Source organism: Dermacentor albipictus, chromosome 3 (genome assembly GCF_038994185.2).
Source record: "Dermacentor albipictus isolate Rhodes 1998 colony chromosome 3, USDA_Dalb.pri_finalv2, whole genome shotgun sequence".
In the NCBI taxonomy this organism is placed as follows: Eukaryota; Metazoa; Arthropoda; class Arachnida; order Ixodida; family Ixodidae; genus Dermacentor; species Dermacentor albipictus.
This window is the reverse complement of record NC_091823.1, coordinates 24,678,132-24,704,356: the sequence shown is the minus strand read 5'-3', so window position 1 is coordinate 24,704,356 and position 26,225 is coordinate 24,678,132. Positions and strand designations below refer to the sequence as shown.

The following is a 26,225-nucleotide window of genomic DNA, read 5'->3' as shown; positions in this document are numbered from 1 at the left end:
AAGAGGACCGTCGGAATCCCAGTGATTATTAACCCTGCCACAGAAGGAGCCGACCTGAAGAAAGTAAATCGAATTGTTCTGTCTACGGAAATTGAAAAAATTCTTGGCACATCGCCAGTTAGGAGCCGATTTACAGCTCAAGGAGCCCTGCTTCTAGATGTACAGACAGAAGAGCATGTGAATTCCCTTCTCAGCTGCCAAGTCAATCTCAGGGACTGCAATATCAGCACCAGTGCCCAATTCGTACATGCAAAACACGTGCATTATTAGAGGAGTACCGAAGTGGTACACTGACGAGGAACTGCTGCTATACCTAAAACCACAAGGTGTTCACCATGCAAGGAGAGTCACGCGACGCGTCCAAATGTCTGAAACCGATTGGGAGTCCAGCCGAACCAGCTCCGTGGTCCTTACGTTCGCTCCAAATACAGACCGTCCCGAGAAGATCAACTTGGGCTTCACAAAACACGAGACCATTGACTACGTTGAGACACCACCTCGGTGCTTCAAGTGTCAGCGCTATGGACATGTGGCCAAGTACTGCCGTGGTGAGCAGCGGTGTAAGAGATGTGGAGGACCGCACGATTTCAAAACATGCGCGTGCAGCGAGAACTTTCTATGTGCAAACTGCAGTGGGGATCACCCAGCTAGTTATAGCAAGTGTCCTACGCGTGCAGCGGCAATAAAGCGTAAGAAAACGTTTATCTTGGGGCCAACAGGAAACGCTGAGAAAAATGCCACGAAGAAAAAGACAGAAAGTCACAGAGAGTCGGACGAAATCAAATGGAACTCAAAGAGTGAAACTGATTTTCCAAGCCTGAAGCCTTCTCCAGGAATCCAGGACACAGTGGTGCCATCGCGCAGCGGACCGGCTAAAGCAGTCAAATCAGTGAACAGAGGCCCCGTAGAAGACAAGACTGCTGAACAACCGGAGCAGCGAAGTTATGTGTCTGCACTTCAGCGACCCGAATCGCGTTGCGATGGGAAAAATCAACAGGAGGACTGTCAGCAGGTGCTACGTGCTCTCTTCAAGGCCTTGCGATCACACATAGAGAAGATGCCGGCGAGCTCGATGAAGGAAATGCTCGAAGTAGTCCTGGCTCTCGAGTCAGTGATTGTAAGCTCTGCCTCTTCTTAAAGCACCAAGCAATATGGATGCGGTCAGGACACAATGTTCACCATCTCGTCCACAAGTGCCACTTATTATGCAATGGAACTGTGCGGGTCTTGCGTGCCACTTACCTGAACTGTCGCTTTTCTTACGCAACATGCCTGTGCCAATATTGGCCCTGTCCGAGGCTGGTCTTCCAAGTTCCAGATCAATTGCTGGTTATGTCGCACATGGAAACCAAAGTATTCCGACATTTCCGAACGGAAGCGCCATGCTATATGTGAGACGGGAAATACCACATTACGTTCTACCAGTTCAAGACCTTTGCAGCAGTGCATTGGAAGTCACTGCTGTGCAAGTGCGGCTGGGAAACCGAAGTCTCAGCGTGGCCTCCGTATATGTGAGCTCTCGTCAGAAGGTCCCGATGGGAGAAATTATAAGAGACCTCTGCAGCCGCTGCCCAGCTCCGAGGATTATATGTGGGGACTTTAACGCGCACCATACTCTCTGGGGCGACAAGACGACTGATGCACGTGGAAAGCAAATTGTTAGAGCTTTAAACACCGAGGGACTCTGCGTGGCAAACGACAAACAGCCGACGTTTTTTCGACCACCGGCCTCTTACAGTGTCATTGACTTGACGTTACATTCAACGGACATCCTCGCATCGTCAACGACTAGCAAAGATAGAATGGGCAGTGATCATTTTCCTGTCTTCGTTAACATTGCTGGATATAGAACCAACGGCCGAAGATCCTGTCCTGTGACGCATTGGGATACGTACAGGGACGGCCTAAGCGAATCCTCTGGAGACCTGTTCGCGGACATGCTACGTAGCAAGAGATTGGCTACCGCTGAGCTGAAGCTACCCGACCACTTCCCCGCTCCGGATCTAAAGCTCAAAAATCTATGCGCTGCCCGTAGAAGAGCGGAACGGAGGCTGATGAGGACGAAGGGTGACCCACCAATGAAGACTATATACAACAGGATTAACGCAGTGATTCGGCGGTATACAAGGAAACTAAGAAGAGATCAATGGGCATCATTTTGTGCGAGCCTATCGGTCTTCACACCAGTTCCAAGGATATGGTGGGTCGTTAATAACCTTGCTGGAAACTTTCGACCACACAAGCCATTTGAAGCCCTAGCATTGAAGTTAGGCAAGACACTCGCTTGTCTTGCGAATGCGTTCGCTGAAATATACTCTTCTGGCAGGTCAGCCAGCACAACCGACCCGCCTCCGCCGCTATCCTCGTCCCTAATGGATGCTCCTTTTACACTCAGAGAGCTGGAACTAGCCATGAGCAGCCTCCGACGTCGCTGTGCGGTGGGACCTGACCTTATCAGTAATCAGATGCTGACTAACCTACCGGTTGAGAGGCGGCGTGATTTGCTGGCATTTTTCAACCAAGTCTGGGCCAGTGGGGCTATCCCACATTTATGGAAGGTAGCATGGGTGGTGCCGGTTCTGAAGCCTGGAAAGAATCCTGCAGCTCTGGACTCATACAGACCGGTATCACTGACCTCGTGTGCAGCGAAGCTAATGGAGAAGATGGCATGCACAAGACTCACTTGGTATGTCGAGCAGGGTCGAAAACTACCATCGTGCATGACTGGGTTTCGGCAGCGTCTAAGCGCTCAAGACAATGTGCTGGACCTGCTAAGCCACATAGAACATTACAGTGCGGACGGCCTGTCGACACTTGCTGTTTTTATGGATGTCTCTAAGGCTTACGACTACGTGTCTCGAAGAGCCATCATCAGCCAGTTACAAGTTATAGGCGTCACGGGTCATCTCTTGCACTTCATACATACGTTCCTTAATGATCGTCGCATCAGAGTTCGTCTTGGCGACACTTTGAGCGATGAAATACGTATATTTCGTGGTGTGCCACAGGGGAGTGTTTTATCTCCCTTATTATTTAACATTGCCATGAGTAGCCTCCCAGCAGTACTAAACCATCGAACACCAGTGAAGATGTCTATATATGCCGATGATATCTGCATATGGGTCTCCGGCTACCAGCATCGCCGCCTCGCACGAATAGCCCAGGGAGCAGTAAAAGCAATTCAGGGTCACTTGGCAACGCTTGGATTAACACTATCAGCAGAGAAATCATCATTCGTGCTATTTCCTGGAGTGAAAAGAAAATCTACACGCTTGACGCTGACTTTGGACGGATACCAGATTCGACAGGTCACCAACGTCCGATTTCTGGGCGTTACCTTAGACCACAGGCTACTCTGGCGCCGCGGTGTTGACCACGTTGTGGCATCATCGTCACCCAGGCTACATGTGCTCAAGCGAGTCGCTGGCATACGCTGGGGCAACCACCCGACGTCAATGCTACGGCTACATACAGCGTTGGTTACCAGTCGAGTCCTGTATCAGCTACCTCTGATGTCACCCTCAGACACCCAATACGAGCGCTTAGAAGCCATCCACAGAAAAGGTATCCGACTTTGCCTTGGAGTCCCTCAGCCAGCGTCAAACAAGAAAGTGCTCTACGAAGCTGAGTCACGCCCTCTACGACTTCAGGCTTCCGAGGCTCTGATGATCCAGCTTCTACGATTGAGTGAGTCTACGCCCGGTAGAGCCCTCTTACGACGTATAGGTAACAGACCGCGCTCACATTTTTATGCAGCATTGAACACGCTTCGCGTATTAGGATTACGCTGCTCGAGACCGAGAGAAAAGATAGAACCACCCTGGACATTCGAGGACATCACATGCAACTTAAGTGTACCATGATTGCAATCAAAGAGCTGCATTCCATCTGCAGAAGCCAAGTCATTAGTCCTGGAACACCTGAACACGACTTACCCGAATCACCTACAAGTATACACAGATGGCTCTGTCAAGGCAGATAAAGACCGCTGTGCAGCTGCATACTACATTCCCTCTCTAAGATATACGTGGTCTGGGCGTCTGGACTGTATAGCCTAGTCGACAGTTGTGGAAGGCGTAGCGATAGCTTCTGCTCTGCGCAAATTAAAGACTTTGCCTCCGCAGAATGTGGTTGTCCTTACGGACTCAAAGGCCGCATTACAACAAGTATACCGTGGTTTGCCATCCCTCAAGTTCCCACGCAAATCCCTAGCCATCGTGAAAGACCTCAACAACAGAGGCTTCACAGTAAAGTTTCAGTGGATTCCCTCCCACATTGGTATCTCAGGAAACGAAAAAGCTGATGCGCTTGCATACGCAGCGCTATATCATCCTCCCAAAATCAAGGCTCCAAAGAGTAACCAAGTGCAAAAATCTGAAATTCGAAACCACTTTGCGTCGCTTTGGGTTCCACCGCATATGCCCTGCGTAACCAAGAGATTGCACCGAGAGGAAGCCTCACTTCTACATCGTATAAGGACAGGATCTGCTAACACACCGGCCTGGTTATTTAAAACGGGGCGAATAAATTCTCCGAACTGTACGGCATGCAACGAGACAGGAGACATTGAGCACTTTTTGTGGTCCTGCCAGCAATTCCAAGATGCAAGAGACACTCTCCTGAAGAATTTGCAAAACAAGGACCTTCCACATGCGCGCCTGCAACACCTTATATTTCCCGAGGGATCAGTGATGGCCCGCAAAGAAACTTCACGTCTCCTGATCGAATTCTTAAGAGAGACTGGGTTGATGGACATATGGTGAAACCCATCAGCGGTATCGTGCGAGACGCTCGGGCGGAGCAATTGCCGGCCTTGTTCGCCAGGCTAAACCCGCCTGTTGCTACAATTCACCACCACCACCACCACCACCATCTTCTTTCGTAAGGCTAAAAAACTGGAATCTGCTCTGTTTCCACCCATCTCGTCACAGTGTTTGAATCCGGGATCCATATCTTGATGAAACCATTTCGCGTGCCCCCCCCCCCCCCCCGCTCTTCTTCTTCCGAAAGAAAGAAAGAAAGAAAGAAAGAAAGAAGGAAGGAAGGAAGGAAGGAAGGAAGGAAGGAAGGAAGGAAGGAAGGAAGGAAAGAGAGAAACAGAGAAAGAAAGAAAGAAAGAAAGAAAGAAAGAGAGAAAGAAAGAAAGAAAGAAAAAAAAAGAAAGAAAGAAAGAAGAATGCCTTTTTGACTGTTTGCTGCGCTCGGAAGCCTGTATTCTGCTTCATTCTATTACTATTATTCTACATCTTGTTATTGGTGCCTGAACAAGAGGGCGCATGACACGAACTGTTCGATAAAAGCAAGAGTCGAAAAATAAACAAGCAGGGTGTCTTTATGACCCCTTCTTAAACCCTGCGCTGTTTGGCCACTGACAGCAGGCTCGTCCACATTCCACAATGTAGGGACATATCGAGTCAGCTCCCAGCAGGGTCTACATTGCGCGCTATTGGTGAAGCAGGACGCTGATCGCTGGCGATTTCGTTCATTCTCGCGTTAAGCAGAGCTACGTAACGCTAGTTGAGCGCCAAACGACGCCTTTTTGACGCTTCTGGCACTCGAGCGAACTAGAGCGAAGACGATGCGTCTGCACGAATCCGGCAGTCACAACAGACTCGGTCATTTTCGGAGCACTCAAGGAAGGAGCCGTCACTGCGTGGTTACGTCTACTTCCCGCTGCCATCACAGAGGCCTCCGTTTCAACTTTCTCCACGAGAGGCAATGATTGCAGGAACATCAAGATTTCTTGCGCTGCCAGCAAAGTGGAACTCTGCTCGGAGAGCGATATTGCTTGCTGTACTGACATTATTTTTTTCGTAGGCGTTGTTTTGCTCAAAGCCCGGTTGTCCTTGGCGATCCGTTCGATAAGGGCCAGTGCTAAGGCGAGTGCATTATGTTGTCCTAAACCGTTTCGTAATTGAGTCGTCGAACCTTTTTTGCACTCTGGCGATTTCCTGACTGTTTGTTTGTCTTTATTTTCGTATTATATAATCACTGAGTGGTGGCGCACTGGTTGAGACTTTTGGTCCCTCACACGCCAACGATGGCGCAAATGCCTGCTGGTGGACAAATTACTTCGGCACCCGATGACAAAGAGCTTTGCATCCGGATTGACTGGAATCCGTGGGAAGACTTGTTTCAAATAAATGTTGCCAAGAGACTTAAGCCCCCAATCATGTCTAATATTTTTGAAAAAGGTAAATGGTACGCAACACACAAAAAGTATTTTTGGTGAGTGCTGTATTTCACTTTTTTTCGAAGTAATTTTGTTCCCTCATGCCCCAGCTTACGCCCCAGCTTGCTGTTCTTCATATCTCTTTCCTTCACCTTTGGCTCTTTCTCTAGACTTTCTGTTTCCTTATTTATGTCCCCAGCGCAGGGTAGCCAGCCGGATGCTTTTCGGTTTAATATCCCTGCCTTCTCCTTTCTTTGCTCCTCCAAACACAAATGCTGCGGTTGCTTCGATGTACGGTTTCGCTTGACTTTATTTAAGCTTAAGACTGGTGTTACATAAATCAAAGATATGTTACATAAGAGGTGCAAATATATTAATCGCATCGAAGACAGCAGAGATGACAGCGGACAGCGGAAGACAGCGGAGCACACGGCGGATATTCAGGAAGGGAAAACATGTTAGCTGAAAAAGAAGTGACGGCGAAGCCTACATGCTTGTATTAAGCCCATGTCAACCCGAAGCCTGTCGTTCATGGCCACATTGTTGGCGGCCATGCCATACGTGCTTGAAAACGTAACTCCACGATATCTAAAGACATCACATAAATAAGACGTACACAAAGAAAGACACCTCGCCCCCCCCCCTCCCCCCCCCCCCCCTCAGGATGTAGAAATTATTCTGGATTCCGTGCTACTGCGTCCATCGGTATGCCATAGTCCTGGGGGAAAATCTCATTCAGTCTCTCTTTCTTTTTCTCCTTCTTCTTCTTCTTCTCACTATTATTATTATTATTATTATTATTATTATTATTATTATTGTTATTATTATTATTTACTTTCTATAGCTCATGGGGTAGTATATCTGTGGAAGTGTGGTGTCGGAATATTTAACGTGGCTAGTTGCCTTATGTACTTGTAGCTGTTACCCATTTACCGGGCAACATTTGTCGCCGCTTCGTTGACCCTTTGAAAAAAAAAATATAATAATAACGATCAGACATTTTGCCCTCCTATCGCCTGCCCTACAGTTTACGTTTCCCGAAATCCTTTGCGCACTTTCCACTCGCGTTCCTGAAGCTGAACGCAATCTATAGAACGTTTCTTTAGCAACGTCAGACAGCATGTCTTGCGTTAAGCACTACCGAAAAAAAAAAGAAAAAAATGTTGGGAGAGAAAACGAGGGCGACGGTGCACAAGTGGCCGCCGCCCTAATTGTTGCGCGGCCTCGCCGATCAGGAAGCTGCTTCCTTTGGCCGCGATGTTCGCGCTTCCCCTTCTTCCCCGAGTGCAAGTGGGCTGGCGCCGGCTTCGTCAGCAATAGATGTCAGCCTTTCGCGGGGCCGCTGTCGGGAACATGTGCTTTCGGGCGCGCTGCGCGGCCACGCGTGGCGTAGCCGGGGCACGATCCCCAGCCGGCTGAATTAAACATGACGCCGCACGCTTGGTGAGCGACCACTGCTCGGACGTCCGGTGCGTATGCGGCCTGCGACTTCCTGGGAAAGTGAGATACTCGCGGTTCCCCTCCTGCGAGTGCCTTTAAAGACGCGAAGAGAAAGGAGCTTCCGAGAGGCCCTCCGTGAGCCACATTTGGTGCCGTCACACTTATCTGGCACAGGGAAACATTTTACCCTACTCGCTAAATAAACAAAGAAACAGATAATCGAGCTGAAGAAAGCATTGAATAGGGGCAACAGTGGCACGTTACCTATTTCTGAGGTTATATCTCAGCGTTGGTTCTCTCGGTCGTCAAGAGGAAGTTTGATGTCTGACGGCTTTGTGTGACTCCACTGAAATGCCAGGATGTAAGATTGGTGTCATACCCTGGCTTCACTGGCATTTCAGGCCGGGATATGCGCAAACAAACAAGCCCATTTTACCCCATACATGCTCGTTTCCCACATGCATCTAATTAGCAAAGCTTCAAAAAATATAATTAGCTAATAGCGAGGCTGTTTTCGTGCAGAAAAGCACTTTTTTGTAAAAGAGAAGCATTTATCAACTGGAGAGCCAGTGAAGGAAAATTGCAAATGAAACTACGGCTGTGTTTTCGCGCTATCAGCGCTGCTTCAGTGGAAGAGCACGGCCGAAACATCGGCTAGTCACTTGTCGGCCAGCGTTACGCCAGAAGCTACATGACAAATTCGTTATCGCTAGCCATCGCGTATTCTTTGCGTTCGCAGATACTGTTTATTGATCAGTCATGACGCGACGGGCTGACCTAAGTTATCGTATCAATACACGAAAATGAATAATCAATAAAACCTACAGTATTCATTGCGCCCAACATTGCGCTGACGTATGTGGATAAGAGGATGCTGAACTAGTAACGTAGCAGGAATTCAAGCATGTTTCAGTTAACGCTCAGTTGAGCACATCAACAAAAGAAATCAGTGTTCGAGCAGGTCAACAAACACAAAAAGTGCAAAAGAACGAAATACATGTCATGCACCATGGTGTAGAGAGAGGGAGAGAGAGAAAGAGGCTTTAGTGAAAGCTAGAAGATGCTTGGTATTTCCGCTGGAGGTAAGGCAAATAAGACCAGTCTCATATTTCCCATGATTTGTGCTTCCCAAGATTTCTAATGTCCCACGATTTTCCCAAAACTAGCATCAAATGACTACAGTCCGTCTAGAAACGAGATCAGTGCCGCACACATGCAATTACGATAGAAAAGTCGCTAGGTTAAACTACAGTGGGTATACCTTGACGTTGAGCAGTAGTAACTAAACTCAAGACATATGCCACTTGAATTAACGCTCCCTTTGTCGAACCTACGGCGCAAATTATGATTACTTAGAGAAGGATCACACCTCTTGCCTTGAACATTCGACAGTGCATTCAACATGCTTGTTGAACTCGCCGACATCTTCAATACGCACTTTCTTTTAGCATCGGTCCGCATTATTGCACACCAGCGCTGTCTCGGGTTTTTCAAAGCAAGAACGTCCTTCATCGGCTGAATATTCGTAGGGCCGATACAAAACGGCTTTTGTGTATCATCCGATAAATAAGTTTGCCGCTATTCTCGGATCGCAAACACATGGAGGACGGTGAGCATGCACTGTGTCAGTGGTGACGCTTTACCTGTGTGCGTTTTATAGCAAGGAAGTCTTACGCCACACGCGGGCAGCTTGAAACGTAATCTTATTTGTGGACTTAGGCGGCTATTGCAGTACTATCGGAGTCACAAAAGCCCTAGTGTTTTTCTTACACCACTTAGAATTTATAGATTAAGCGTGTAGTGGACTAATAAAGGTCGGAAGAAACTGCTAAAGTTCTAAACAAGGGAAAACTGAAACGTTAGCTGGATTCCGGCTTCATGTTGCACCCAAAAGAGTAACAGAAGCCGCGGCAGTCTTAATGAGGTCTCTTTTGTGCTTACATGCGCGTTACTTATCAAGCTTCAGTAACCTGTTATGATGAATTCGTTTTTGTTCCTTTAAGAACCCCAAGAAGCACGAGGTATGTTCAATACAAACACCAAAGTAATTCGTGGAAGATCTCGTTATCAGAAGGTCAGCTGGTTCCTAAAAATCCACTTCCTCCGGTAATCAAGGCGGCCAGATACAAAGGCCGCCCTTTCACGCTTCAAGGCCTTCTAACTGGCTTCGGCCCAACGAATGCTTGAAACGAGAATCGCATTAAGCACGCGCGGATCAGCGTGCTTAAGTGCCTCGCAAAGAATTCTTCGCATGGCCAGCGAGCAGCGAACGATGCATGGCGGAAGGACATTATCTTCAGCGAATACCCTTAAGCGGATGACTGATGCCAAAGTATCTCGTTTCGTTTCTGGGCGTAGTTATGGGACACTTCGCAAATGTTCGCCCGTCTTGAGCTTATCAGACTACGCTCGCATGCTGCGTCATTGTCCCCCCAGATATGTTGTTATGTGCGATGCTTCCTGCCGAATATTGAATCTTTTCAGTCCTTAGTAAACCTGAAAATCGACAGTATACAATAGAGACTAGACGCATTCTTGCGCAGTATACACCTCGTGTTGGCTTACCTTAGACGCCCTACTTCTTGTTGTCTACCAAGAAACTAACGCCCACGCAGTGCGCTCCAAATTATACTGCATATTCCTCTTTCGAGAACCTCCTCATAGAGTTCTCACAGTATTAACATGTTGCTGAGAGAGATTCTTCGGTATCATTGCACCATTATAAATAGAGTTCTTGTAGCTGTGAAGAAAGTACTTTGATCATGTTCGTCTCTTTTTAGATTTGTAAACAGAGACAACTTTCAGAACGCTAAAGAGAAAAAGAGAGAGAGGAACAGGTAAAATAGATATGAAAGGCTGGGATGTGAACTGAAGGATATGCATCAACTTTGCGAACCTGCGCTGAGGAAGGGGCAATGTAGCGCTTGTGTATGTCGTTTCCCTTCTGTCTCGTCTTTCGTTTCCGTGCTACGAAGCTACAACATTAGGGAGAGAGAGAGCAAGATAAAAAAGAAAAGCACACGCAGGGATAGAGAAAGAGATAGAGAGAAATAAATACACACGCACGCATAAAAAAAACGGGGGTGACAGAGCGCCAAGCAAAAGTATTCGTAAAAGCTACACTAAGTAAAACAGTAGACAGAGAGTAGTCGTCTCGATTCGAGATAGTCCCTGTGGAATGCGGAGTTCGGCGGATTGGTTTAGGCTAAGCAAACGAGTATGTCAGCAACATGGCATGTCCGGCATGGATCGTGTAAAATCGCATGCGAGCAAGCGAAGCTTTGTTGCTGCATCTGTACATGACAGGAGCATGGGTTCCTGCACGCCATCTTCGTGGGCACTCCTAGCAGCTTCATCGGAGGGTTCGTTGCTCATGATGCAACAGTGGCCTGGAAGCAACTAAAAAGGGATATTAGAGCCTTAACCTTTTCGTCATTGCGATTCCCCCATTTTTATCTTGCCTGTGTGCGAACTTCGCCATACATTTTTTTTTCTCCATTCTGTATCGCACTTTTCAATATCTTTAGAAAGAATGAACTTGTTGGCATGCGTTGTTTTTTACTATGTTGTGGTACGCTTGACTGGTTCTTACCGTGCTCCAACTCGGTTTGCCGCGATGCGGAGCCCTCCCGGGATAAATAGACAGAGAAAGCATGCCGCTAACGAAAGTTGAGCTACTCTCAGGGAAATCGGAGTAACCACGCGGTCAAGTTTCTGTCAGACCTCCGTCACGCTTCTTTTACAATTTTGATTGTTATAATTACGCCATGACATAATTTACACAGTTACAAGAGGATGATAACATTCAGCTATGACGTGAACGCTGGAATATTTCTTTCGTATATAATTTTAAGATTTTGTACATCAAACGCAGATGATGAAATTTATGAAGCGACGCGTAAAACATAATATACGAGAAGCGCGGGGGGTGGAGGGAGTATGAAAAGAAAGCGAAAAATTCCTAGAAGGTACGCAAGGAATGTTTATTTCTTAGTTGCCTCAAGTGAAAGGGCTTGTGCATGAAGTGGACAGGCGTCTGGTTGGCCTCCCTGCCTTTCCTCTTTCTTTTCTCCTCCCCTTTTGATCTTGCGCTGTGAGCGAAAAAGGCAGACTAGTACCCGGCTGCGCATCCTTCTCGCTTATACGTATGTTGCGTCCATCAGGATATTCGTCAGGAGTCAGCCTGCGTAATCTCCCGAAAACTTGCTTGGAGCAGTTCGCGAAATGATTATTTCAGCCTTCGATAGGGTGTTATTTTAGACGTTAAGGGGGAACCCACAAACACTGCGGTAAGTGGGCAACGGCATTCCGATGCTGGGCAACAAGCCGATGCCAGGCAACATGACGCCTACGCCTGCCATGCGGCTCGTAGAGGTACAGATAAACTAAGCCGGTTTGTCAACGTTTGATTCCGAGCCGTTGGCTCCATGGCTGTATAGCTGCAGACCCTGACGTATAGGTTTTAGACCATACGTAACACGAGCCACCACTAACGAGGTAATTGCATGATTGATTCGCGTAATCTTCGTCGCGCGAAAACTGCGTGGAGGAGGCAAGAAAAAAAAAACATGTGATGGTTATTTAACGAACGCACCGTGGTTAACGGAACCGATAACGCGCGGGGTTACACTAAGCTTCAGAAAACTGATCCATTTAGCACACTACACCACGTCTCGCTAAAGCCGCGTGATACTTTAACAAACCCGCCCCGGAGGCGTAGCGGCTATGGTGCGCTCCTAAGCACGAGGTCGCACGATCAAATCCCAGTCGCGACGGCCGCATTTCCAAGGGGCCAAAATGCAGAAAGCCCGTGTCCCGTGCATTGGGGGCAAGGTAACGATTCCCTGGGAGTCAAAATTAATCCGGACTCGCCCACTACGATGTGCCTCATAATCAAATCATGGTTTTGGCACGTAAAACCTCAGAATTCAATTCAAGCTTTCAGAATTATCATATCAGATTGGAAGTTGCGTGCACATGTAGCTTTCTTGTATCGTATGAACCGTTCATCAATGCCTTGTTACACGGGCGGCCTTTCGTAAGCTGTCATAAGTTTGAACAGCATAGATGTATTTGAGGATAAAAAATTTTAAGCTTGATTATAGTCTTTCCGGCATGGAAATGTTGCTTGAGCGTTGGCATAACGCATCATTACAGTTATAATCTCTGAAAGCATTGACTTTTCTTTACTGAAAGCCGCATTATATATCACTAATAGCACTCAGTAATCCTTGCATGTTTGTACATTTATCTTATATTATTCGATTGACTTGACCGATTGACTTGACCGATTGACTTGACCGATTGACTTGTGTTTAAGTAAAGAAAACAAGAGGTGGAAGGCAGGGAGGTTGACCAGATTAAGTGTCCCGTTGGCTACTGCGCACATGGGGGAAGGGTAAGGGTAGAAAAGTGCAGAATGTGCCGTTCTCTTGCCGTTCTTTTTTTTCCATCTTAACTATTTAAGAACGTTTACGAAATGCACTTCATTGCCGGAACGTTTCTTTCATATCACGTCACGTTATCGTACTTTCATCATTGGACAATTTATTGTTTGCGGAGAAGTCGGCGACACGACGGCTGCCAACATTTTTGATTTCATTCGAATAAGTCACTCACACTAGACGCTCGATTAAATGGGATCACATCGACCTGCCACAACGTAATGCGATTTCAATAAGGGGTTAGGCATGCCCGGGGGCTTCTTCGCGAAGCGCGATACATTAGAAAACGAGCTCAAGCGAAAAAGATAAAATAAAGAAAGAAGAAAGTGCGCATTTGTGTAAGCGTGGAAACGTGAACCCTATAGAGAAGCCGACTCAGACGTGCCGCGTGTTGTTATATATAGCGTAGTGCGAAATTGGAGTGCGCGTTTGGCTAATGCGTTTTCTGTTTATCCTTTTCCTCGACCTTTTCAGCTCCTCTACTCGATTATCATGGTGGCGGGGAGCTTCCACGTGCACACGGTCATCGAACACCCAGGTGAGCCGAAGCCCACTTCTCCGAGATGGACCCGATGCCGCCTTGCGTGCGTCATCCGTAAATCGACGCGCAGTTAGATAGGAAACGAGAAATGCGTGGCACAAGGCGTTGCAGGACAGTGCAGCCTCTGTAAGCGCATCTCATCGTCTAATTGCTGGCGTCTGGTGTGAGCGCGGCCTTCGATGTGAGCGCCCAGTCGTCTGCCTGTAATGCGCACTGCGCTGTAGGTGGGAATCGACGAAGCGCAAGTTGTTGGTCAAGCAGTGCTATTAAGAGGCAGGGGACCGAAATGCTGATCAGTACAGGCACGCGCAACGAACGTCGGTTTCGTGCGTGTTTGTTGCAGAAACACCCGTCTGTGGTTTTCCTGATAGTTGCAGGCGTGACTTGTAAGAAAAGGACTGTAGTATATTACAGGTTGGATTGCGCAACATTTTGACGAGACACACAGAAGAGAAACGCACACCACAGAGCACTACTTGCAACTATCGTTTTATTCCCTTGTCAATGGAATAAATACAGGAAGGGAATAAAACGATAGTTGCAAGTAGCGCTCTGTGGTGTGTGTTTCTCTTCTGTGTGTCTCGTCAAAAATGTTGCGCAATCCAACCTCTAATATGCTATACCAACACACCCAGTCATCAACGTTGGCTGTAGTATGTTATGTAGCTGCTCGATATAAGCATCCCAATTCGATCAGGCCGACGCCGGTTTTGACCAAAACGATCCACACGCTACGAATTAAAAAAGAAAGAAATAGCCGTAGAGTCCAATTAACGCAACGCAGTATTTTCGAGCGCCAAAGTTCATCGTTGAAAATCCTAGTTGCGAGTTGTCCTGCTGGGTTTGATGTTAGTGTTGTTGAAACGTAACGTGTATCCTCATGGCATACAAAAACTTGGTTTAGCAGACGTTTGTGGAAATTGGTCGAAGATAAAGAAGTTTTTGTCGCGAAAATAACTATACTTTTGCGTGCAAGTGCGCTCGAGCAGGAATGCACGAAACCCTAACACGTCACGGGTACGCATGCGAGCCTCCGTGTATATATTAATACAATCACTGACGGATCCTTTTGGGGGGCATTATTGAGTCGCTGCCCGCTTCCCCAGAGAGCAACGTTTGCATTCCGCCAGGTGAGTGCTGCTGGGCCTCCAGAGATTTCGGTTTGGTAGTAATACCCTTGGAAATTACTGATTGCGTTTTGTATTGATGCCAGTGGCTGGATCCATGTGTATTTAGTGTATTTATGTGAGCTGGGTTTTCGCTCCTATGTGTTTTATATGATCTCTGTTGCGACGTGTTTTCAGTGCATTTTAGTGGACGTGAGTCTGACTTTCTCTTTTTTGTTTCCTTTCTTTTGTTCAGTGCCAGCTTTATTTTTTTATTATTATATGTTCGTTCTATGTGTGAAGAAGTAGCCGGCGCCGTGTAAAGATGTCGACGTCTCCTAAATGTCATGTAATAATAATAATAAAAAATACTTGCACAACCAAAAATTGAAAACTTGTGATGTTGATGCAGAAAGGAGCATTTCGTGCTTACACTTACATTGGGGGCGTGGCGTCTTTTTCTTTCTTTTTTTCATTTCTCTTCTTATTTGAACGCTGTCAATCAAACCCTCCTTGCTATCCAGAACCCATTCTGACAGTGTTTCTTGGTTTCTTCGCACATAGTATAGTAACATCTCTGTGCTATGCAACAGTTTCTACGATGTATGCACCCGCCCCTGCACAATGATGATGGCCAACGTTCGCTCTAACGAAGCCGTTTTCCGAGTAGCCCTTGCAAAGTAATAACTCCGATATCGCATTGAAGCGCCATGCTATAGTTCGAAACACTACACCGGGTGTTTAAGCGAACACTTTCAAAAATGTTTAAAATTTGCTTGTTGCAGATAGCACCATTGTAGTCCATGAGCCGATCTACTTGAATAGGCGGACATGGCTTGCAAAAAAAAATTGAAGTGCATATACGAGTAATTCTAAGATATTACCTAATTATATTTTTAACTAATTGCCTTATGGCACATATTGCAATTTACAAATCCCAGCCGGAGAGTTCGCAAGGTGGATCCACTTGGAACAAATTCGCGGGATGGCACCAGTTTCGAGATATCAATTCCCGAACTTTGTGGAGAAATGCATAGTCGTTCCGGTTGCTTTTGTGCTTCAATTAATAAAAAAGACGATTTGTTAAGAAAGTAAGTGGAACGACCATGCATTTTTACTGCAAGTTTGATGGCGCATATTTGGTAAATAGTGTCACCCGTACAATTCTTTTCAAGTGGATATGCCTTGCAGTCTCACCCGCTAGAATTTGTATATTGCAATACGTGCCATAAAGTTTTTACTTCAAAATTACTTAGTGAACAATTTTTAATTAGCCGAATATGCATTTATATTGCTTGTATAAGTAATGGCTGCCTCTTCGGGTAGACCAGATCATGGACTAGGATTATGCTATGTGCCAGAGCAATTTTAACAAATTTGTGAAAGTGTTCACTGAAACACCCTGCATATCAAGAAGGACCTTACGTAGGGAGTGTTTCCAGCGTTAAAAAAGCGCGGTCCTAAGTTTAAGCTTGGCGTACAATTTGAAATGGGCCTGGCGATACTACAAAGGCATCATGACCCACCAAGATGGTGATTGAAATGATCTTTAATGACATATTAGACAGTAAACAACTCAATGTAAAGAAATTATTGGGGGCCGTATCCAACAATAGCCATGCAAAAAAGAAATTCATTCAATAAAATTGAGAGCAGTAGCATTGTTTAGCGTTATGAATTCATCTAACGAAGAATTTCGTTGATGAGAGGGTTCATTCCTTGTACTATCACTGTTTCTGATATGTGATATTATTGTGATTCGCTTTGTAGCTTCGAGAGTTTGTGATTTCGTGGTGGTGTTTTGAGTGCTATGTGAGAAGGTCATTGTGTTTGCATTAATTCTTTTTCTGCCCTTCGTCGCTTAAGAAGTATGTAAAAAAAGTACGCAAAACTATTTATGTAACTGCGCCACCTGTTCAAGAGCCAAGGAGTAACCGGCGACACGTGTTTATGCACCAGCTTAGCTCCTTCTATCACGGTATTAAAAATATAATGCTTTCTCATTTATGCGCGACTGGAGGTAAAACGGAATTTTTTCTCTTCCAGAAAGCTTTCCGTGAAACCGAAATTCGGAGAACGCGTTTATGAGTATGTAGAAATACGTTCTGACGACTCATGCGGGTCTTTTGCAGCAGAAAATTATAATGGCGGTGTATCTCGAAGTCATATATGCTCGTGATATTTCGGTGACCTTTTGCGCCTGTCAGAAAAACAAAATTGTTCATTGCTCACACAGATAATCCTTGCCTTAAAGAATAACATGGACGCTAGGAGAATGTCCGAGAAGTGTTATGTATGGAGAACTCACACAATTGAAAATAGAAACATTAATTTGATGGCAACACTTCGCTTTCCAAGAAAGGCATCAGTGTCATTTAAGAAATTGAAGCTACTTTTGTGAGAACAGAATTATGATGACGCCTCAGATGGTTTATGCAAATCACATTACATCAGCAAGTAGGTATCTTCTCAGAAGCCATATAATATGTTTATAGTATAGTGTGTTTCTTTGTATTTGTTATTTTTTGTGTATATCTCCTCTGTTTCCTATTCTTTCCGAGGACAGAGTGTGGCTAAACTGATCCCGTGAAAATTAACAGGCCAACGAATTCAGGACTGGTAAGGATGTTTAAGTATCATAGTTGATATTTCTTTTTATTTCGGGAAAGTAAAAGAGCGGAATTGTTGCATCGTTCACTTAGTGAACCGAAGTACGTGTATAATAATAAGCCACCCTACCATCTAGATAGGCACGTTTGTGCGTGCGGATATTTGCATCTCGCATCAGCCCATCCCCAGTGCCTGTGGTGCGCACTATACGTTTGCACCGCCTACAAAAAGAAGCATTTGTGAGAACGGTCCCCATCTGCTACCCTATTCTATTTGATATTTACCTTCGCGATTCTTATCTTCTCGGCTGTTTGTTCTCGTATCACGGTCTCTGCACGATGAGGGAGGATGCGCGCCTGCAGACGTCACGTGCCATAGTTTGACTACCTCACTAAACGCAATAGGGTGCCCTCCAGCAGCAGCATAGCAATCAAAAGGCAAAGGACAACGAGAGGTGCGAGGCGCGGATGTCCACCAATCCAAGGATGCTCGTGCACGTTGGACTGCACGTCGGGGGCACGTTGGGCGGAGGAAGTGGTGTAGAGTGCACCATCGGACAGATCCTCTGCTGTACTAGCCTTTATTTTGATGATCAGAGACAGCCTCTACGTTATGCTGTAAGCTGATTCTATGGAAGGGCTTCCTCAAATGTAATTGCGACCACCATGGGCTTGAGCATCATCGGCACAAAGCGCCACTTGAGACCTGCAGACGACGGGGCTTCTACGACTGCCTTTTAACACGCTTTCAACATCACCTCAGTTCCCTAGCTCTTCCCAATTCCCAATTCCATTTCCCTCTTCGCACTGCAAACCACCACATCGGATGCCACTTGGTAGACATCCTTGCATTTCTTCCTCTTTTTTCCCTCTCAGCGAGCGTGCGTGCGTGCGTGCATGCGCGCGCGCGCGCGCTTTGAAGGTGTATTTCTCGGACTAGCAACCTCCGGTAACTATACAAACAAATTCTATCCGAGCGTAGCGCTTCCGTGCTACTCAAGGGTGTGAGAGCAGATGCCTTTCAACATGTGTGTGTCAGGAAAAAACACGGAGGCTTTAACGAAACTAAAAAATGTTAGTCTGTCCATCATCAAGCGTATATTCTGTTCCCATTGAAAGGCTAACAATCAGGCGGAAGACGCGTGCAGGGGAAGCACTGGCAAAACGGAGAAATAGACAGATGCGCACTCGCATATCCATGAAAACCAATTCCTTTTCACCTTGAGGTTAATATGTGTCGAATTACAGAGGTTATCAGGTGAGAGGCGCACACTGTTTGTCCGTTAAACACAATGCCCGCAAAACAGAGGGTCCTCCGCCAGGCTTGTAGCTCACGAAAATTCTGACTGACATATTTTTTTTTTACTTTTTTAGGAAAGATAGAAAAGTCTCGGAAAGATAGAAATACATGTTACCGTGAAGGCAGAAAATTGCCACTGAGTAGAAGTATATAAGAGAAACTTAATATAGGAGCAAAGCTTGCTATATAGACAAAAACAATTAAGAAATGGGCTAACAGATGGAATAGTGCAATGTAGTATAAAGGTTATAATCAGGGATAAGGTGCCTCAGACAGGTTGGCCAATGTTTCGATCTTCGTCAAAGGCCTTTGACGAAGGTAGGTCCTCCTGTCGAAACGTTCGCCACCATTTCTGAGGCACCTTATTCCTGTTTATATATAGACAACAGTAATATCTGACCGCAGGGTGCTTTTCAGCAGCGGCACCAACCAAGAAACCGGGACAAATGGAGGCTACGACGGTACAGTGGTGCCACTGGCACTTACATTTTTCAGGCATCTGCCGGCACTTAAGGATTTCGTAATGTCCCACGTGTTTTTTTCCTGTGTGCTTAGTGCCACTGAAATGAGTGCGGAATGGGATCGCTGAGGGGCAAGCATGAACCGAAATAGTCCGCTATTCAAGCGTTCAAGCAGCAGGGGCTATATAACGTCATTCACTGCTTCTATTTCTGCGCGACCGCCGCTTCGCTTCAGCAGAGAACGACTTTCGTCTTCCAGCTGAGCACTTTCTCTGGGATTTGCGCCATTTGCAGGCCCTCTTTATTCCTGCCATGATCCTGGCATCAACTTCATCTTTTCGCAAAAACATCGCTTTGAGAGAACTCGAACAGGAAACTTGTGGTTTCCGCTACCATATGAAAGGTTCGCTTCGTTCTCGCGACTGCAATACTAAAAAGCGCTTAGGCTGCCATCGAGCATAAACGGAAGAAGAAGAAGAAACTTTAGTAAAGAATAGTCCGGCAGTTCTTGGTGTGGTGGCCTCAGGTGACGGCTCGAAGTTCTTGGACTCGAGCGGCATCTTCGGCTTGCCGGACGGCCCAGAGCTGGTCTGCCAGCTCTGAACTTCTGATAGCCGCCTCCCAGCGGCGGCGACGCCTACGGAGAAGGTCCCCGGCGGCTCCCGCATCCGGGGCGGCGTCGGGAAGAACGGAGCTCGAGCCTTCTACTCTGGCAACAGCCGCGATTATGTACGCGTCGCCAACGGAGCTGCTTTGATTACCGTTGTTGCCGGTACACTCCCAGAGCATGTGTCGCAGCGTTGCTCTGCGTCCGCATGTTTTACACGCGTCTGTTGGGTACAAACGCGGATAGCAGTGGTGTAAGATAGCGGGGCTAGGGTAGGTGTGTGTCTGGAGCAAGCGTAACGTCACGGCCTCGTTCCTGCTCAGTTTATCGTGTGGTGGCGGGAATCTGCGTCTTTCGAGTCTGTAGTGTTGGGTGAGGTCTCTGAACGTGGTTAGGCGATCGCCCCACGCCCAGTGTGTTTCTTGTTGCTGTGTTTCTGTTGTAGTGTCCCGATCCGGCAGATCCGATGCACCGCTCTCGGGGGCGGAGGCGGCCACATAATCAGCGGCGGCTCGGCGTGTGAGACCTCGAGCCGTGGCGTGGGCCGCCTCGTTTCCCGCTAGCGGAACATCGGTGTGTGCCGGGGTCCAGAGGAGGAAGACCGTAGAATTTTGGGGTTGCGAGGGCGATGACGAGTCGCCGTCGTCAGAAATTTGGAGTATGCGGGCCGCTTCCCGCGAGACACGACCGCGCGCGAAGCCGCGGATTGCCGCCTGCGAGTCGCTGATCACGATCGCAGCGTTCGGCACCGCGACGAGCGCTAGGGCTATCGCGGCTTCTTCGGCCGCTTCCGTGTGTCCCGTGGTCACCGTGGCGCTCGCGAGGCACCTACCCGAGCGGTCTACAACCGCTATCGCGTGCGCGCTTCTCCTTCCTCCATATCGCGCCGCGTCTACGTACACCGCCTCGTTGCTGTTACCAAAGTTCTTCTCAAGGTCGCTTGCTCGTTTGTTGCGTCTCCCGGCGTGGTGCGTCGGGTGCATGTTCTTGGGAAGCGGCGGGATGATCAGGCGGTCGCGAACAGAGGCGGGAACCGCCATCTTTTCTCCATGCTGAGTGTGGTACGCGATGCTGAGCATCGCGTACGGAACATAAACGGAAAAAATAATATTAGCGGCGGTATGGAGATGCTGTCAGACTGTAGAGTTATATTTCATTTTTCGTTGTTATTTCAATTTCGCGCGCTAAATCTTGCTAGAGGCTTGCGGCAGACCTGCCAGTGACACTGCGAAAGTTCCTGGAAGACTGCAAAATAAATGTTAGGATTTCCTGTGAGATTGCGGTCCAGCGCAGGTCTAGAAGAAAACGAAATGTTTTTCGTTATTGTCAATTTCCACAAAGCAGTGGCGCGGCGTTAACCCGTAGAAAGCTCAGTTTTGCCAACATACTCCCAAAAGGTGCTTAGCATTTTGTGTATACGTTACCCTTCTTTTATAAGTATTTTATATATATATATATATATATATATATATATATATATATATATATATATATATATATATATATATATATATATATGTTTCATTAGCCAAAATAACGTACGTACAGGGGTAATTAGAAATATACGCACTATTCTACTTACCTTACACTATTTGTCCACATAGTCCCCACACGGGCTCAGACATTTGTCCCACCGCAGCACTAAATTTGAGGTGCCGCTGTCGTCAGTCAGCGACGCACGCTGCCTCCCCGAACGCTCTTTGTCATGCAAGTCTTTGTGACCTTTTGCGAACACGCACTTCTCGAAGCGAGACACCTTGCGTCATACGTAAGCTGCATTTCACTGCAGATTTCGATAGGAGCTCGAACCTTGCTCTATAGAAAACGAATCACACTTCGTTGCTTGTACGCCGTGGACCTGAAAAGCACAACCGCCGTCTTCAACAACTGACAGCAGGGCCGTGCCGCGGAGCTACCCGCAGATAAGGCCAGGCCAGTCCAAAAAAGGTTCACCGCTGGGAATGGATATGTTGACTTCGCATCATCAGTCGTAGTTTAGCTAAAACGAAAGGGGCTAGAGACTTTCTGATTCGCCATTCAAGGTATATTAATCTTTCAGCCTTCGATTAAAGTGTATATTTGAAGAAGAAGGAAATATTCACTATGTCTGCCTAAGCACGCTATATTAGTTGTTCAAGCACATAGGCATTCCCTCCATGTATAGATTGTCAATATGTATATTTGGATCTGATTGCACCGGTTAACCATGGTAAAGCCCAGTTGGCTACCATACACGTGGGCGAGAAAAAAGGAGGAAAGAAGGGCAAGAAGTCAGAAGGAGAGTCAGTGCAGTAATCTTTACTGCTATATCAGAGAGCTATAAAATGTATCTTTTCTAAGATACTTAGAGAGAGTCGGTCTACATGCGCACGCACAACTGGCACACAGTCACAGTAAAACGAGAAGAAAATGGCACGCAGATCCAAATATACATACTGACAATATATACATGGAGGGAATGCCTATGTGCTTAAATAACTAATACAGCGTGCTTAGGCAGACATAGTGAATATTTCCTTCTTCTTCAAATATACACTTTATTCGAAGGCTGAAAGATTAATATACCTTGAATATTGCAACGACTTTATGGCTCCTGCTTAAGAGCAGGTTCTTTAAACTGTGATGTTCTTGCCTGCGCAGTAGGCACTGTGACGTGTAAAGCCTAAAAAGAAACTAGGAGTCTAGTTTTGAGACTACTTATACTGAGATACGATGAGAATGCACCGATGAAATAATTTTTTTTTATTGGGCACTCCAGGCACATTTCTGCCGTCACCGCCACCATCGCTGTTACCGAGATGCTCCGTATAAAGTCCAAGGGCGATAACACCGTCGCCGCGCGCCATGTGCCGTATGTGCGAGTGGAAGCGTGCGAGGGGAACTGACGATCACGGCTCAATCTCGACCGCGCGATAGGGACGAAAACGGGGAGAAAGCGCGCCGTCTTTCGTCGCGCGCGAGGTACCCAACGTTGAGAGGCACCGTGGGGAGGAGAAGGAGGGCGGCTTTCCACTCCGGCTGAAACTGCGCATGTGGCGGCCGTGTCTAGAGAGCGATCTGCGTTGCGGGCAGAATATGTCGACGGCTCGTAGTTTTGTGTGTGCCGTGTGTTCTTGCTGCTCAATTTGCGTTCAACATATAGACAGCACGAAGGCCACTTCGCTCGCTGCTGCTGCCGCACTTCCTCACGCCAGCATTTTGACAGATAATGTCCGCGTTAATTGAGTGTGATGTGTTAATGTTTGCTGCGCGCTGACACCATTCTTGTTAATCTAGTCAGTAATCGAATGTTTACGATACGGCCGATAAAAGTACTGTCCTTACTTCGTATGGCTGTCTGCTAATTTGCTAGCGCAATCGATGCTTCGCCTTTCGAGCGAAACTGCGACTTTTATCTAAGGCAGAAAAACAGTACAAGCAGGAAGTTTGCTACAGGCTTGAGATATTGTTGTACGCGCACGCGTGACATTTTTAGGACATCTACTCCAGAAAGAACCCAAGGCGAATTTTAGAATTCTACCTCTGCGCCTTTCAACTCGGAGAATTCCGGAAAAAGCCCCACTCGGAAACAGGTCCTTAGTACATGAGAAATAATAATAAGGCCGCTCGGAACATGCGGCAGAGGGCTGTTGCGTCTAAAGTACACTTTAACCGAAACAAAAACAACAACAAAAATTTCGCAAGAGTTATTTCTTGGAGGGGGGGGGGGGGGCGGGGGGAGAGGTGAACGCACAGGTATATAACAGCGTGAACAGACACTGAAACTCTACGCAACTGCTCATTTTTTACTTACGTTTTCATTTTCTTGTTTGCGTCACAACACCAACAAAAAGCAAAACCCAACGTCTATAACATATTTCTATTTATTTTATATCTAAAAATGAAAATGTGTTCTTCTAGCTCAAAGACAGCGCTCTTTTACCCGCAATAGAGCATCAAGCGAAGTAAAACGTAATCCATGTAGTATGCTGCTTTTTTGTCGCTCATCGAAGGGTTCATAACGAAGTGGCTTGTTATTTTCTCTGAGTGGCTTTTTGCTGAGCAGAATTCTACGCAAGCTTTCAAGAATCGAAACTGGGTCACACGGAACAGTAGCGACATCTTGTACCAAAAAGTAGCGATATCAAAATCAATAGCTCTACGCAGCCAAGCAGTACTTTAGGCTTTAGCGTTCGTTAAGGATCTGGATTAGTGGCAGAGTTCACGTGGAAAAGCAGGCAACTGTGAGGAACGGTAAATGATGGATAAGACGCCCACTCGAGTCCCTCCACGTCCTTGATCCAGAGTGTACGTGCCAGCATTTATGGCCGAATAAAGGAAGGAATCCGTAAAACAAAGAATAATAAAAATAAATGTCCATAATTCCTAGCATACCATGTCTCAAGGCTACACGTGGGATGCAAGAAACGCTGAAGTAGGTGGTTACGTTCGTAAACTTGAGGCTAAATAAAAATAAGATGAAACAGCTGAACAACATTCTTATTTGCGTCGTTTCAGAAATTAACAGGCGTCGCCGCTGAAAGCATTTCTTTATCTTCCAATACCGCCCACGTCTGCCGCCAGGAATAGAACCGGCAAACTTGATCCCAGCAGAAAAACGCCATAACGGTTGAATCAGGACGGCAGGTAACATGACTGCATGCACAAAACATAACACTAGTGATCAAAAACATGACCGCACGAAAGGGTGGAATGGGATGGTATCAAGTCAGTCAATTCAATTGTCTAGATTGACACTGCGAATAATTTACATCCAGAAGAGTCCAAGCCATCAGAAAATGAAGCCGCAGTTTGCATGTTTTCAATGCTGCATATTTTCTGTGGCCATTGGAAGCGCGATTAATGGTAATCAGCGTAGCGGTCGGCGAACAACTAGGCGTGACCGTAGTGTTCAGGCTGTCATGCATGACCATGCTGCGCGTCTTGCATCTATCATTGTTTTTCCTTTTTTTTTATAAACGCGCTTGCAAATGTACTAGACTTCTGTAAGCAACAAGGTCGGCAAATGTTGCTCTCGCATTCAGAAACGCAATAACAGCGATCCTTTTGTAACGATAACTCGTCATAATTCGTGAGATTCATTTCTTCACGAGTTTTAAACGATGACGACATTATCTTCGAGTACATGGAGGGTTAAAGAAGACGAACGGAATTTCGGCACCTTGTCATTTCTTTGCTGTGTCATTCTTTCGATTAGAAGAAACATCAACTTGAGTGCCCGAAATAGGCTGCTAATACAGGAGCTTAAAAAAAAGAACTAGAAAGATTGGACAAGCGTCTCTTTGTAATAGAGAAAGTACTGGGGGCGTAACGAGCAAGTCATCTGCAGCAAAAGGCGAACACATCTTTAAAAGATTTCTTATTGAACACAGTGTAAGATCGGTGTTTGTGTAAGTGGTTCTGAACAGTTATGTACGAATTGGCACACAATTCCCTTCTGTATATAGTGCACTAAGCTTGATCTGTGCTATATCATTGGCCCTTCCGTTTATGTTAGTACGTGGAGGACTCATGCATCAATTGTTAAACTGTGTACAATATATGGGTAGTCGCGTGGAGGTACATTATATATCGAGTGAACTCTTCTTTGAGCCGTCCTTATCCAAATTATGATTCTCTTCACTTTCATTTCATTTCATTTATTTTACCCTCAAGGTACATAGTACATTATAGAGGGGAGGGGCTAAGAGAATACAAAGTAAACATCGGTAAAAGTAACTCAAACAAAATAAGTAATAGCAGTAATAATTCCAAATTTGAGTTGACATCCGATGATAACAACCAGAGGCACAAAATATACAAATACAAATGTGATGTATACAATGGGAAAGAGGTTCGAAAAACATATTATGTAGAGTAGATTTACAAAATGCATTGTTAACTTTTTAATCATGATGCTGATGAAAACGCTGCAATAGAAAAAGGTACATACACATAGGCAAGACAAATAGTAAGTATATTAGAAAAGTTCGTTTTCAAGTGTGTTTCTAAACATAAGTGGATTAATTATACCTGTTAATGGAGGTCCCTCCTCAGTCTTTGACTATGGGACCTCCTAGAGTTACTTCTGTAAAACATTTCAAACGCTCAATAAACTGAATGAAGGCGATAAGTTGTTCCAGTCTTTGCTAGTCATTGGTAAAAATGAATTCGCGCCCATGATAGTATTGAAATGCGATATGCTAACTTCCTGATTATGATCACGTCGAGAAGAAATGAAAGGTGCTGGCCTGATCCAAAGAGTGTGTAAAAACGTGTTATGATAACATATTTTGTGAAAAAGAGAAATGCGTGAGTGTTTGCGGCAGTCGGATAAGAGAGGCAGGTTTAATAAATATTTCATGTGTGTTACGCTTGCTGTCCGATTGAAGTTATTTAAAAAGAAATGGGCTGAGCGGTTTTGTGTAGCTTCCAGCGTATGTATTAGTGTTGAATGCCAGGGATCCCATATTGATGAAGCATACTCAAGTATATATGAAGCATACTTTCATTAGAATTTTTTTTAGAACATAGCGAAGCGGAGTAGCCAAGATACTGATTACACC

The 26,225-nt window shown here is 46.1% G+C and overlaps 1 protein-coding gene across 12 annotated transcripts in view; it reads left to right on the top strand.

Moving 5' to 3' along the window:
- LOC135903876 (uncharacterized) overlaps positions 1-26,225 on the top strand; it is a 367,982-nt gene that overhangs the window by 282,034 nt on the left and 59,723 nt on the right. For 11 of the 12 annotated variants that reach the window (XM_065434306.2, XM_065434305.2, XM_070535228.1 and 8 more), the window contains one exon: positions 13,531-13,594. In XM_065434306.2, the coding sequence (XP_065290378.1) occupies positions 13,531-13,594 (64 nt within the window). Of the gene's footprint in view, positions 1-13,530; positions 13,595-19,580; positions 19,803-26,225 lie in introns of those variants that run through there. The other variant, XM_065434310.2, reaches the window with a different exon arrangement.